Below are 16,186 nucleotides of genomic sequence, written 5' to 3'. Positions count from 1 at the left end.
TATCAGTATCCAAACTGTACATTTTAGAAACTCTAATCTTATAGCTCAGTGATACCTAACCTGTAATCATTTTCTGTTTCTCTTTTCTTCTTTCCCTATAATTTGTCTTTAATCTTAGCTGACACCGAACCCTGGAAATCATCCTAACTCACTAGCCTTGTCCTACTGTACGACTGCCCTTCGTCACATCGGCTTCTGAGATTTGCTTGTGTAGCCTGCTGTTACTCTATTTAGCAACTTAAACTTTATAACACCTGAAATTGTTGGTGAATATAACTTGTGTTTCAGTGAAGAATTCCTTATGGATTTCAAGTATGCACACTAATATACTAGATGCTAGGAATCCAAATATGACCTAGACAAAAAGTCAATGCTCAAGAAACAAATATGTTAACTGTACAAGACACCACTGTAACCATTTTGCTTACTTAGCTCACTTACTCACTTAAACTTGAATAGCTTATTGTTGTTGTTTGTCCCTTGTGATTTTTATTTGGTCTAAGACAAAACCATTACATTTTGAATTTTTAGAAATTTTACACATAAGCAGGGAGAGGTGGCGCATGCCTTTATTCCCAACATAGAGGCAGGCGATCGCTTTAAGTTCGAGGCCAGCCTGGTCTACAAAGCAAGTCCAGGACAGCCAAGGCTACACAGAGAAACCCTGTCTTGGAACCCGCCCCCCCCCCAATGAAGGAAAGAAAAGAAGAAAGAAAGAGAGGAAGGAAGGAAGGAAGAATGAATGAATTAATTAATTAATTAATTCTACAGACAGTTGAGGTGATCTTCTCAAGCGAGGCTAGATAAAACCAAACTCCCGGAGTCATTCTTGAAAGAAATCCTGTGAATGATCCAGGTTACCAAACCTAAGAGGTTTGAAAACCCAGAACTCTCATTTCTAAATCCCCATTGAGGAATTTAAAAAGTTCTCCTGCAACTCTGGGCTGTTTCTTCCAAGTTAAGATTTACAGGGACGTGTCTTTTCTCCAGAAACCACTACATCAGTGAGTTCCTTACTCCCGCTTACATTTTACAGTACCTTGTACTCCGTGATTTCCCTCCAGCCTGCTGCTGTTAGTGCTTCACGCTATTTGTCATAAAAGCAGCTTCTACAAGTGCTTCTGTTTTCTTTCTTCTTTTGATGGGGGAGTACTAAGGACTGAACATAAGACACAGCTTTATATATGGTCAGCAGGCAAGCACCAAGCTATACTCCCACCTCCTGTGTTTTGTTTTGATCAAATCTGCGTCTCACTTAGTTGTCCATGCTGACTTTAGGCCTGTAGTCCTCCTGCCTCCTGGGTAGCTGGCGTAGCTGGGATACAGGCATGTGCTGCCACACCAAACAGAAGGTGCTTCTTCTAATGATGTTTTCAGACAGATGCGGTACATCATTCTCTTCCTTTATATAGCCCAGTACACACACAGTGAAAGGAGCAGGGATGAAGTTTTGAGTGCTGTGTAGCACAAATACAATAAATACTCTTGGCTCAAAGAATAGTTCAAGCTGAATTTTTAATGTTTCCCAGAAAGACAAAACAGAAAGCAGCACCATTCAAACACTGCTATAAAATGTCTTACTCTGAGGCTGCGCCTGGTGGCACATGCTTTTAATCCCAGCACTCTGGGAGGCAGAAGCAGGCAGATGGATCTCTGTGAGTTCGAGCACAGCCTGGTCTACAAAGCGAGGCCGGGACTACAAGAGAAACCCTGTCCCGCATGCTCTGGTTTATTTTAAAACAGCATTCCTTTCTTGTATTTCTTTCAGTTAAGTACTTTTATCTCCACATACCTGGAAAAGCTACTTTTTGCCTAAGCAAAGTTGCCAAGTATTACTATATAGTGTTTATTTTATTAATGACCTTAAAATTTTATTTGATCATGATATGATAGATGCATTGAATTATTCCGAACGCATGCTTGAAATTCTCATAAATCCATGGTACAGTTGTTAAACATACTCAGCGTTTTTAACCCAGCCAAAAAAAAATCTCTCACATTCATTTAAGAATTAGCTTGTGAGCCAAAACTGACAGATGTAGTATTACAGCTGAGAAGCTAACTGGCTGAAGGAATCTGAATGATAGAAACTTTGCACAAATATCCAACTGCCTTTTAAGTTCTTTCTCGTGCCCTATAGTAATCATTGTTGCCACATAGATGAGAGTTTTCTACATTTTTCCTTACCTGGTTGCTTTTCAGTGTGGAAAATTCCACAGTGCAGAAGGAAAGACCTCTGGCCAGGGCTTTGTAAGCTTATGTGTAAACACTTAAGCTCCTGTGATTGCTCCCCTAATTTTCATTAAAATTCTTTCAGTTTCGTTTCTAGGTATGTATGGACAAAAGCACAATTTCACATAACATTTTCTATTTTAACATCAAGACAAAGTGAATCTCTAATAAACAGCAGTCCTTTGGTTTTGGCTGCGGAGTTTTTTGAGATGTTATTTCTGATAGCTCAGGCTGGCCTTGAACTCCTGTGAGTTATAGCAACCTCCTGGGCTAGTATTTGAGAGCATGAGGAAACAGGTACAAATATTCTCTATCAGGCTGGCCAAGAACTATGTACTTGAGAGTGACCCAGTGCTGCAATTACAGGTGTGTACCGCCATCACTGGTTTCTAATACATAATAGTTACTCTTACGTTTTGACATTGAAAACATTCACACGTGTAGTCCTCATATTAGTTCTTCTCTTAATTGGAGCACAAACATGTCCCACTTGAGGCTGCTGTACTGTTAAGAACTGAGGGTGCAGCTCACAGTACAGCATGTGCTTAACATACATTATATATAAAACATGCCTCATTAGTGTGTAATCTGAACAACAGAAAATCTTTCTTGTCAAATAATATGTAAATTGTTATAAATGAAGCAAGCAACTATTTTAATATCAAATTTATACAGAAATTATTTTAAAGCTGGGTGTGGTAGTGTACGCCTGTAATCCCAGCACTCAGGAGGCAGAGGCAGGTGGATGACTGTGAAATTGAGGCCAGCTTGGTCTACAAAGTGAGTCCAGGACAGCCAGGGTGATACAGAGAAACCCTGTCTGGAAAAACAAAACAAAACAAAACAATAACAAAAAAAAAAGAAAGAAAGAAAGAAAGGAAACAGAAATTCTTTAAATTTGCCTTATCAAAATTTGAGTTGCCTCTTGTAAAATTACTTCTATGTCAAACCATGTGAGGTAAGACTTTTTTCCCTTTCCCCTCCAAGATAACAGTCACTTTCATCTCTATAGGATGTGTACATCTTTCTCATAACTTAATCTCCTGTGAGTTACAGCAACCTCCTGGGCTGGTATTTGAGAGCATGAGGAAACAGGTACAAATATTCTCTATCAAAGTTAGAACATTAATGGCCCATAAACTTTAAACTGTGTTGGTATTGCTCAAAAGGGTCCTTGGAGCAACCTGATTTATTTATTTATTTATTTATTTATTTATTTATTTATTTATTTTTGGTTTTGGTTTTTTGTTGTTTTTGTTTTTCAAGACAGGGTTTCTCTGTGTAGTCTGGCTAGCTGTCCTGGAACTTGCCTCTCTGCCTCCTAAGTGCTGAGATTAAAGGCGTGCACCGCCGCTGCTGCTGCCGCCACCACCACCACTACCACCTGGCCAGCCTGATTTCTTAAAACATGTATTTTGCTTTCAGAAATTTAAACATGACTCAGAAGAAAGCTCATTATAATGTTAGGCAAATAAACTGAGACTGATGAGGAGGATTAAGCAAGAAACTGATGGGGAATTAAACGTCTAATGGGAGAGGAGTTATTAGAGTAGAAAATCAGGACACAGATGAAAACAACATTGACAAAAGGACTTAATATGGGAAGTTTTGTTTCACCCTAGTGTGTGTGTGTGTGTGTGTGTGTGTGTGTGTGTGTGTGTGTGTGTGTGTGTGTGTCCTGAGAATTGAATGAACACTTGGCAGTCCTCCACTAAGTGATATCTTCAGCACATTAAAATATTTTTGCAAGGGCTGGAGAGATGGTTCAGTAGTTAAGGGCACCGCCTGCTCTTCCAGAGGTCCTAAGTTCAATTCCCAGCAACCACATGGTGGCTCACAACCATCTACAATGTTATCTGATGCCCTGTTCTTCAGATAAAGCACTCATATGCAATAAATAAATCTTTAAAAAAATATTTTTGCAAATTACATCAAAGGGAAAGCTAGCAAGCATTATTTGAAGGTTTAGTTCACAAAATATACAGAGCAAATATTTTATAGGTAATGAAAATATTTGAGAAGATATGAGGGAGCCACAGTTGATATAGCAATTTAAGGAATAAAGTTATACAATATACCAAAGTGGCTTTTTATTTTATTGGTTGGGTGTTTTATTTTGTTTTTGTTTGGGGGCAGTTTTGGTTTGTTTTTGAGACAGGGTTTCTCTGTGTAGCCCTGGCTGTCTTGGAACGAACTGTGTAGGCTAGGCTGGCCTCGAACTCAGAGATCCAGCTACTAGTGGTTGCATGAACATCACCACTAAATACAGGACATTTGGGGTATTTTGCTAAACACTGCTTGTCTAGAAAATGAGAGTAGGTAGTTGTATTCCAAATACATGTCCAGTTTTCATATAGTGGAAGCTGTGAACATTGTGTAGACAAATTTGAAAAGCAAGCCATTTCTGTTATTTGTCATTTGAATGAAGAACTAAAATTAAGTAAAAGATTTATAATGGGAAGAAGGAGGCTCAGTAGCAGAGCACTTGAGTCTGTATTCAGTTGCCAACACAGAAGGAAAAGAGGGAGGAGGGAAGGAAGAGAGAAGGAAAGGTTGCGGAGGTGGAAGGAGAAGAAATATACAACCCTTGGTACAGTGGCACACTCCTGCAACCCCCGCGCTGGAGCGGTAGAAGCAGCAGGGTTGGAAGTGCAAGGTCGAGTGTGTGCTACAAAGTGAGTTCCAGGGCCACCCTAACCCCTAACCTAGAAAAGATCCTACCTCAAATTGCTGGATAGGTGAGAGGCAGATGGAGGGGGAGGGAGGGAGGAAGGGAGGGAGAGAGAGAGAGAGAGAGAGAGAGAGAGAGAGAGAGAGAGAGAGAGACAGGGGGAAAGGTCTAACAAAATGTTCCTTAGCCTTAGGGCCTTATTGCTGGATCTTTTTTTTTTTCCTGAACTTGTGCTGGGTGGGTGTGTGCTGGCGTGCACACTTATATAGAGGTTAAAGGGTAAATTCAAGTGTTGTTCTTCTGGTGCCATCTATGGGGTTTGTTGTTTGTGTTGTTGACACAGGATTTTCACCTAGCATGCTAGGTTGTCTAGCCAGCAAGCCTCAGAGATCTGCCTGTGCTGGGAATGCAGGGCGCAGGCCACCCAAGCCTGCTTTTTTTTACATGGCTTCTAGGAATGGGACTTTGGTCCTCATGCTTTGCAAGGCAAACACCACTGACTGGGCTCTTCCCCTGGCCCCACCTTGAGAGATTTCTTGAGGTTTAACTTCCTTGTAACTTCCTGCATAATAGCAGATCTCCACTTCTTCTTTTTCTTTGTTCTTCTAGCTCTGCCACAGTGACTTACTTCTTTAAACAGTTTATTCTAGAACTTTCTCTTCTTGTTTTAAAGTAGTATGTAATATATAGGTATCTCTTATTAAAACCAAAGAGCCAGTTATGCATGCATCATAAAGGCAAATACAGCCAGATTCCAGGCCCAGGACAAGATGGCTGGGGGACAGGTAGAGACTCTGATTGCACTTACAGGAAATTTGACCTCTTAAGGTTACTCTGCTGAAGTAGAACACCAACCATGAAGTTGTTGATATGTGGACAGTACTGAGTTGGTCCAAGTAAGTGTGCAAATTAAGAGGATAAGATTGAGAGCTCTGAGTCAACAGAGAAGAATGCAACAGGTTATGTGAGCAAAACAAGTTAAGTGGGAGTTACCTGAAACTACAGGATGAGCTCTTGGCGTCATCAGTTCCTCACTGTTAGACCTGCTTGTGTAACTATTGTGTTTATTCAGCGTTTCACAGTTCAATTTAGCAAATTAAAATCATCAAGACTATTACAAAGACGTAATGACTGAAGGCAAATTCTTTCCCTGATTAAACAACATGAAAAGCAATTGGTCTTGAGGATTATCATTTGGACTCAGAGAAGCTCCGTTACTAAAGTAGACTCAGATTTCTGAGAGGCGTTTTTCATTTTCTGTCGGGTACTTGCTTAGCCTTTATTAAGCTACCGTTAGTCTGAGTGTCCAAATGGTGCCTACTGTGTTGGGTTTGAACACAGTGCAAGAACATGAGTGCTGAAATGAACTCTGAGATGCCAGTAGTGCTAAGAGCTACCCCTACTGCCTGTTGGAAGCTCTCACTGGTATCAAAACCTAATGTTCTAAACCCATAACAGGCAAAGTTTTCAGCTTAACCTTCCAAAAGAAGTCACCTCACAGGTGAGTATCACAGACCCGACACTCATCCAGATCTGCTTCAGTTGTGTAGCTTCGCCATGCCCTGCAGCTTGGTTTGCTTGGGCTTGGTTGGTGTGGGTTTGATTTCTTGGAGACAGTCTCGTGTGTCCTAGGTTGGCCTTGAACTTTGTATGTAGATCAGGGTGAGCTCAAGTTCCCTAGCCTCATGCTCCCACCTCCCCGGTATGGGCTTACAGGGGTGTGACATCAGGCCAGATGATTGCATGTGTTTTATGCATGTGAATTTGCAAAGAGACATTTTCATTTCAGTGACAAACTGAATTATTGATTCGTGCTACACTACAAAGGCACCTTTAAAATATCAAACACCACTAATAATAAGAATTCATTTATTTGAGATATTCACAGCAGGCGAATCCATTGCAGCAAGTACCTTACCTTATGAAGTATCCCTCCAACCCCTAAAACTGTATTTTTAATAAAATTGTGAGAACTTTTAAAATACATATTGTTAAGGACTATCCAAAACTGCATAAAAGCTTCCTTTTTCTTAAAACCTTGCTATTACAGAGTATATGATATGCACTGCCTAGAACTTCTCTATCCTGCATGTAAGACGCTCCTAGCAAAGATAAGTGTGCCAAGAGTCAAGTGGCCTTTAGCATGTACTCTAAGGCCATGTTCTTCAGTTGTACAGAGAGACAGAGACAGAAAGAGATGGGGTGGGGGATGGGGGGGGGCGGGGAGGGGAGAAAGGAGAGACTGACCAGTTGCTTGCTTTTCTGTGTGTTCCCGTTGAACCTGGAGATTACCTTATCACTTAGCACTCTTTTCATGTTTCTTTTCCTATCTTCCTCAGAAAATTATAAGAGAAAAAGTACAATCTTTTGTCTAATGTAACCTCATTATCTCTTACAGTTACTAGTTCAATATTCGAATAAAAGAATTTTAATAACATAATATTTTACTAGATTCATACTGATGCTCACTTTCTTGTAATATGATATTTTAGTATGTGTTTCCATACGTATGCCTAGCTAAATTATAAAAGCTCTTATGAATAAGTATAAATTATTTAATCCTGTGCTCATAGTATTATGGGGTAGAAAATAGAATTGAGGTTTGTGCTACTTCAGAGGCCCAGCACCATTCTGCTTTTTTCAGGTACAGAGAACTGCAGCTTAGTACAGAAAGCAAAGTGTCTGAGTTTCTCCATCAGAGCAAGCTGAAGGCCTTTGAAAGTGAGCGCATGCAACTGCTGCAAGAGGAAACGGCAAGAAATCTTACACAGTGCCAGTTGGAATGCGAAAAATATCAGAAGAAAATGGAGGTACCTTTATGCTATTCTCCCTTGACATAAGCATGGAGTGTAAACTTCCTAAGTATGATGTTTACATAGAACCTCATTTCTCCTAGAGAACCCAACCTTGTCCTCACAAGAAAATAAGGAAATAAAACCAGGAACGGTAGATCACATCTGGAATCCCAGAACTCTGGAGGCTAAGACAGGAGGATCACATGCCTCAAGGCACATACAGCCAGCCATTGCTGTGTAAAACGGCCCTGCTTCAACAACAAAAACAAAAGATACATGAATGGCAGAAATATGTGCACCAAAAATGACTAAAATTGTTTTTAAAAAATTCGAAAAGGTGTCATTCATATTAACAACAAAAAGCGTACAGTTACTGAGAATACCTATGTAAGAAAACGGAAGCTGCTGTCAAGTACAGCTGTAATGATGTGTAACAGACAAAACAGCCTCTTTCTGGAAGGCGATAGTTAGGACTTCGTGTTTTCCAGTTTTCACCATGAAAACTGTTTCTAATATTTTAGCATTTAAAGTTTACATTTGTTTACTTGTGTGCATGCTTGTGTGCATGTGTGTGCATGCTTGTGTGCATGTGTGTGCGTGTTTGTGTGCATGGCAGAAGGCATTTGGGAGTCGTAGTCTGTTCTTTCCTTCCACATTATGGAATTTTGGAAGCAGAGGCATCTCATGGACCTAATTTTCAGCTTGTTTTGTTTTGTTTTGTTTCAAGACAGGGTTTCTCTGTGTAGCCTTGGCTGTCCTGAACTCGCTTTGTAGACCAGGCTGGCCTCAAACTCACAGCTACCCACCTGTCTGTCCTCCTGAGAGCTGGGATTAAAGGTGTGCACCACCACGCCCAGCTCGTATTTTTTAACCCAACAAAGTATTCCTGTGGTACAAACAGCAGAATACGTAGAGAATAGCCAAAATTTTTATAGATTTTTCTGAAGAAATGAGATCCATTTATTACATATTAAAATATATATTTGATCATCAGCTGAACTTAAGCATTTTATGTTTCTAGTTTGCTTTTCTGCATATGAATATACTTAGTTATGAAAACATAATTTTACATCAATACAAAAATGAAAGATAATGAAACTGAAAATTAGTCAATTAAAAGCCTTTCCTGGAGGGCTGAAGATATGGCTCAGTAGGTAATGGTACTGGCTCCTCCTCCAGAAGACCCAAGTTCTATTCCTAGAACCACACAGTGACTCACAGCCATTGATATTTTCAGTTCCAGGGGACCCAATGCCCTCTGCTGGGTTCTACTAGCATAGACCTACAGTCAAGCAAAACACCCATGTGCATAAAAATAAAATCTAAACAATTTTTTAAAAATGAAATCCTTTTTTAATTGAAAAGTAATCAGATATTAAAGCATTTCCCAATATAATATAAATCAATTACATTATAAGTTTTGTTTGTAATTTAGAAAATGTATGGGTTTTGTATGTACATATACATATATATACACACATATATATAATAAAAATACTTTTTTTAGCCATTAGTTGATCTGTCATTTCAATACTACATTAAAAGATCTATACATTCCAGATAAGTATATTGTTTTTGAAAAACAATTTGGCAATGTATATTTGTTAGGATGTATTTTATTTATTTTTCATTTGTTTTAGTGCATTGGTGTTTTGCTTGCATGTATGTCTGTGTGAAAGTGTTGGATCAGTTAACTACTAAGCCATCTCTCTAGCCCCTGTTAGGATATATTTTAAGCATATAAAATATTTCATTCACAGATGCTAAGTGAAATGTTATTTATGATAGTGAAGAACTTAATGCTATAAAATACCACTATGGTCACATTAAAAACAGTTGTGTATGATAAAATATCAATTGATATTTTAAGAGTCCATAATATATAAAATAAACTTTTTCATAGTAGATGGTAGAGCCCCTCATACAACTGTATACACTAACTCCTTTTCAAATGTTATTATTCGCCTGGGATGTAGTTCAGTCGCAAAGCTATTGCTGAGCATTTACAAGATCCTAGCTTCAGTCCCCAACACCATAAAGTAAACATGTTAGAGGTTTTATTAATTTAGTACTATTGTATATATGAATGGTGTGTGGCATTTTCGCCACTGTACACATATGAAGGTGAGAAGGCAACTTAGTGCAGTTGATTCCCGCCCGCCTTTACGTGGATTACAAGGAACTGAACTCAGGCCACCAGACTTAATGCAGCAAGTACCTTTACCTGCCAGGCTGTCTCACAGTCCATGTGAGCTTTTAAAATAACAAAGCTGGTAAGTGGACTCCATGTTGTACATGTGCTTCTGTAACAGTTACCAAAGTATTGGCATCTCTCTGTTAAGCCTTTTTAAGGGCTTTTTTTTTTTTTTTTTGGTTTTTCGAGACAGGGTTTTTCTGTGTACCCTTGGCTGTCCTAGACCAGGCTGGCCTCAAACTCACAGTGATCTGCCTATCTCTGCCTCCCAAGTGCTGGGATTAAAGGCATGCTCCACCACGCCCAGCTTTAAAGGAATTTTAAAGAAATTCTTTTATTTTATTTATTTTATTGGCTTTTTTGGTTTTGTTTCTTTTATTTTTTGTTTTTGTCTTTATTTTTTGAGACAAAGTTTCTCTGTGTAGCCTTGGCTTTTGTGGATTCACTTTGTAGACCAGGCTAGCCCTGAACTCACAGTGATCCGCCTGCTTCTGCCTCCCTGGAGACAGAGATTAAAGGCATGTGCCACTGCACCTGGCTAAAAAACCCTTTCTTTGTAAAGGCATTTCTGCTATTTCCCCATGCAGGGCTTACATTTGCTTTCTGAATTGGACACGAGCCTGTTAGGAGACCAGAAATGCTAAAAGCATGGACAGGGCAGGTGCAGTAGCTGTACTGGGCCAATGGAGAACTCCTCGTCTGGTTTATGTACAGTTTTGTGCTGACTGCCCTGTGAGTTTCACACTGCTACCTCCATTTGAACTCCAAAAAGCGAATGTTAACCTTCTTCCAAATTCATTTTTATTCAGCATATCTAATGACTGACAAACCATTTCACAAGTTTCCATTAAAAACAGCAGAATTATTTACCTTAGAAATAAATATGTGTTGTTTCCTCATTTGGCCTCTCAGATGAGCTACCTTTTCTTAACATTTGAATAGTTCAAAAGAGAAAAGGCATCATCTTTTTCTGTTAGCTGTGAACCGGAACAATTCTTAATTCTTTCAACTTTTGTCATTCTTTTCTTCTACTGTTAGGTTTTAACTAAAGAATTTTATAGTCTCCAAACTTCATCTGAAAAACGCATTACTGAACTCGAAGCACAGAACTCAGAGCATCAGGCAAGATTAGACATTTACGAGAAACTGGAAAAAGAGCTTGACGAAATAATAATGCAAACAGCAGAAAGTAAGTCTGTGGGCCCTCGGCACCCCGCCTCCCACCCTGCTTGACCTGTTGGCTACAGAGGAAATCTGGCGTCATTTCAAAAAATATCTTGGTATATATTTATTTAAAATAAACATAGTGATCATTTTAAAAGGGATATTCTCTGTTTTCAGTATTACTCGATGTAAATTTTCAATAGCTAGACTCAAAAAACAAATATATTAAATTTGATAGATTATATGTGCTTAATTCACTCAGTCTATAAATTGTAAATGTTTCTATTTGTTGGGAACTAGGAATACAAAACTTTGCCTCAAGACTAGATGCATAGCACTGTGGAACAGCGAAAAGTCTACACTGAGCAAACTTGGGGTTCAGTCCCTACCTAGCGCAGCAGTGAGAACCACAACAGCAGCAATACCAAAGGCAGATGGTGGGCATAGTGACACACTCTTATAATCCCACACTTGGGAAACTGAGGCAGGAAGACCGTCAGTTCTAATTCAGCTTCAGCTACCTACATAGTGTGGCCCTCTCCTAAAACAACAAAAATTCTTTGCTCACAAGAATTTGTAATCTGGTCTAGTAAGAGAGACAAGCGTGTTAACTGTGACATGGGCAAGACACTGGAAGTAGGGACACACAGGACTTTGTAAATATAGAAGAGATCATGTGTTAATTAAGCCTTGGAGGTGAGAAATAACTAAAAGAGGAGATGCTACACAAATGTTGAAATTCAGTAGTGTTCTGTGTTACAATCTTCCATGTGTTTGCCGTTTGCCCTCACCTTGCCCTCCCATCACACTGCCTTGATGTCATACAGCGTTGATGTCACACTGCCTTGATGCTGTGTGGAGTGAACAGGTTGGGGCTGGATACCAGAAAGGGAAAGACAGCCTTTTCATTTTCAGATGAAATGACTACAACTAAAAAACATAAAGTCACTGCACACACACACACACACACACACACACACACACACACACACACACAAACACACACACACACACACACACACAGTAGAAGCCCTCAACTGGAAAAGTTAATGTAAAAATAATTTTCTTTAGAGTCATGTCAAAAAAAAAAAGAAAAGAAAAGAAAAGGCTATCGAAGCATAGCATACATCTGTGATCCCAGCACTGTGGGAGGCAGAGGCAGGGGGATCTCTGTAAGTTTGAGGCCAGCCTGGTCTACAAAGTGAGTCCAGGCCAAGTCTACACAGAAAAACCCTGTCTGGAGGGAGGGGTGGAAGACTGTAAAAGAAGAAGCAAAGGTAAATTTGAAAGAAGTGAGAGGGACAAAATTGCAGGAGTGACATTGCTTGTATAATATTTATTATAAAGTTACAGTGTCTGGCTAGTATACAATAGTGACATAAAGACAGATTCACATCTACATGACAGAGGGAGAGAGCCCCTCCCGCAGACTGTCCACTAGCTTTACCTGCAGTATTTATATTCCTCCCTAAAATTCACTCTTGGTATGTAATAAGTTTCAGTTTTGGGCTGGAGAGATGGCTCAGTGGTTAAGAGTACTGGTTGCTCTTCCAGAGGTCCTGAGTTCAATTCCCAGCAACCACATGGTGGCTCACAATCTTCTATAATGAGGTCTGGTGCCCTCTTCTGGTATGCAGGTGTACATGCAGGCAGAACACTGTATATGTAATAAATAAATCTTTTTTTTTTTTAAGTTTCAGTTTTTATCTGATCATTGAGAAGCTCCTTTTGTCCGCATTGACTCCTCCCTTGCTCTTCCTAGAGTTCCTGCCTCAGTGCCCAGCTCCTCCCAGCCATCTTAGTAGCAGAGCCTCTGTTCTCGCTCCAGTACTTCAATGCCTTATAGGCAGGTCTCTGCCTATCATGTCTCTGAAATTGTTTTGTAGTTACAAAATTAATGCCAAGCATATCTTTCTGGGATTAGAGATTAGCTCAGATGATAGATTGCCGGCGTAGCATTCAGGAAGCTTTGGATTGAGTCCTCAGTCCCGTGTAAACCATCATGGTTGGACATTTCTGCAGCCCACTACTCAGGAAGTGGAGGCAGCAGACTCAGTAGCTCAGGCTCATCCTTGACAGAATAACGTTAGGGAAGCCTTGACTACATGAGAATTTCTCTCAAAAACAATTATATATATATTGTAATATATAATTGATGTTAAAAGCCTTTGAAACCAGCCGGGTGTGGTGGCGCACACCTGTAATCCCAGCACTGGGGAGGCAGAGGCAGGTGGATCTCTGAGTTTGATGCCCACCTGGTCTACAAAGAGTCCAGGACAGCCAAGGATACACAGAGAAACCCCATCTCAAAAAACCAAACCAAACAAGCAAACAAACAAAAAAGCCTTTGAATCCTTCAGAATAACATACCTGAGTTATTGTGCTCTATAAGAAAATATAGCCTATCAGGTGATGCAATCCTTAACATCTTCTAAAAATAAACCAGGAAATCCAAGCAAGACTACATTTTAGTATGTTTTACCTCTCTCAGATTATGCTTTAGTCCTTCTGAATATTCTTATGATTCTTAATTCCTTATCATGATCTTTTATTTTCACTTCTGCTATGCTTTTTAAGGAAAAGTTATTTCACATCACATATTTTATTATTTTTCAGTTGAAAATGAAGATGAGGCTGAAAGGATTCTTTATTCCTATGGCTATGGTGCTAATGTTCCCACAACAGCTAAAAGGCGACTGAAGCAAAGGTAAAATCAATATCGATTTATCTTATCTACTCAAGCTAAGTGTAATTACACAGTGCATTTTGATAATGTGCTGAGTTGAATGATGAAGTTACTTGTTCTTCGTATTCATAAATATTAAATTGCTCACAAAGTAGGACATGGTAATAACCATAAACTTCATGTATATTTAAGTGAATTTAAAGGTTAGGAGATGTGTTCATTAGAACTCTCATGGTATTAGATGCAGTAACTTTTTAAAAGCCATTTTATTTTTACATTAATTTCAGATAAGTGCAGACACTTTGTGGCAGTAATTTTCAGGTTAGGACTAATTAATTTTTCTACTTTCAATTTTTATATTCTTTATTTTTTAAACTTATATTTCTTGATGTATATTTTAACTTGTAATATATATTATTGTATATAATGTATATATTAAAGAAATATAGAGAAAGCATATAAATGCAGTTAGAACTATTCAGACTTTCTAGTTACTTGCCTTGTTGCTGTGACAAAACACTTGACAAAAATAACTAGAGGAAGGAAGGGTTTCTCTTGGCTCACAGCTTAAGCCGTCACAGCACCAAGAAGTCGGTGCAGAGGGAGCATAAGGTCACATCACATCCACAGAAAGGATGCAGAGGGTGATGAACGGTGTTGATGGCTCCATTTCTCTTTTGTAGTCCGTTTAGGATGCCTATTCCTGGAACCGTGCCACCCACAGTTAGGCTGGGTCCTCCCCCCTCAGTTAATCTAATCTAGCTGCTCTCTTCCTGGCTTGCTAAGGCTTGTCTCCCAGGTGTTTGTAGATGCTGTGAAGTTGCTACTTAATATCTAAGTAACAGAATCTAGCCAAGGTGATGGCTCACACTTCTTCCCCAGCGGCAGGCTGGATGATCTTAAAATTGAGTCCTGAGTCCTACCTTAGCTTGTAGTGAACTCTAGGCCATCCTGTGGTCTACACAGAAAGAAGAAAGAGAAATGGGGAAAGAAGAAAAGGGGGTGGAAAGACAGGGGAGGGAGGAGGAAGAGAATGGAAGGAGAGAGAAGGAGAAAAGAAGAGCCTTGACAGACAGGGCTCTGTGCAGACTAAGAATTGGTGAGAGGGTGGACTAAGCACGGACTGCGGTTCTCATGAAAGGCATTTCCCCTCCACCAACGGGAGCCCGCACTGATCGGTGTTGCTGGCCCTTGCTCCCTAGATTCATCCTGCCTTAAAAAAAAATCTGACTGCTTCCTCCTGCTACCACCTCCAGAGTGATTCTGCCACACTTGCAAACCCTTCTGAAATGTGGCCCACATCAGCATCCTTACTTGCCTCTCTTCTCAAAATAACAATAAACATCTATTTTTATCTACATCACAGTAAAATGTTTCATTTCCCATCTAATTTCTTTACCTAGATAGAAGTTCATAGCCAGGTGTGGTGGCACTGGGGAGGCAGAGGCAGGCAGATCACTGTGAGTGAGTTTGAGGCCAGCCTGGTCTACAAAGTGAGTCCAGGACATCCAGGGCTACACAAAGAAACCCTGTCTCAGGGAAAGAAAAAAAAAAGAAAAAAGAAAAGAAAAGAAAAGCAAAAGAAAATAAACAAAAACAAAAGTTCTTCATGATCAGCAACCACATCTTATTCTCTGTCTTTCATACTCAGTGGAGAACACCTAGTAATTTTTTATCTTTATCTGAATGCTCAAGGTTTCAAAACTGACACTGTTTATGGGAGTCAATTTAGAAATGCAGAAACATACAAAATGAAAACTCCATGTTTTGATACTTAAGTAGACATTTTCAATGATTTTTTTAAAAAAAGATTTTATTGTTGTCATTGTTCTTGTTTTCTTTGTTTGTTTGTTCCAGACAGGGCTTCTCTGTGTGGCCCTGCCTACACACTCTGTAGACCAGACTGGCCTTGAACTCAGAGATCTGCCAGCCGCTGCCGCTGCCTCCCCAGTGCTGGGAATAAAGTTCTGCACCACTGCTTCCTGACTGAGATTTTTATTTTGTAAGTATATGTGTATGTGCATACCCACGTGCATACTGATGCTCCTGTCTGTGCACATGTGAGCTGAGGTGCCTGCAGAGCAGGAAAGAGGGTCTCTGTGTGTTCCTCTGTGTACCTGTAAGTCTGGAAGGGAGCATCAGATCTCAAGGAGCTGGAATTACGTCATGGGCACTGGGAACAAAAGTTAGGCCTTTGCAGAGTAGCTTATGCTCTTAACCACTGAGCCATCTTTTGTTCCTTTGTAGACAGTTTGAACTGCTGGGATGCAACAGCCTAGAGACTAATTTACCTTTATGATTCCCTAAAGTAGTATGGAATAGTACTTGAAAAGGAGTGAAAAATGCTTCAGAGCTTATATTGTTTATTGACTAAATATTTGAAAATGTCTGATCACAGATAGGTGACTACAAAGTATCCATTTGTAGCTGGAATGATTAATTCT

General features: G+C 39.7%; 1 protein-coding gene across 2 annotated transcripts in view; it reads left to right on the top strand.

Annotated features, from left to right (window-relative positions):
- The window catches only part of PIBF1 (progesterone immunomodulatory binding factor 1), a 157,174-nt gene that overhangs the window by 79,289 nt on the left and 61,699 nt on the right, over nucleotides 1-16,186 (top strand). For both annotated transcript variants that reach the window (XM_084767879.1, XM_084767878.1), the window contains exons 11-13: nucleotides 7,548-7,713; nucleotides 10,931-11,081; nucleotides 13,673-13,763. In XM_084767879.1, coding sequence (XP_084624005.1) covers nucleotides 7,548-7,713; nucleotides 10,931-11,081; nucleotides 13,673-13,763 — 408 coding nt within the window. The remainder of the gene's footprint in view (nucleotides 1-7,547; nucleotides 7,714-10,930; nucleotides 11,082-13,672; nucleotides 13,764-16,186) is intronic.

Source organism: Acomys minous, assembly GCF_964271855.1.
Source record: "Acomys minous genome assembly, chromosome: 18".
NCBI classification, from domain to species: domain Eukaryota; kingdom Metazoa; phylum Chordata; class Mammalia; order Rodentia; family Muridae; genus Acomys; species Acomys minous.
This window is presented reverse-complemented; position numbering and strand designations above follow the sequence as displayed.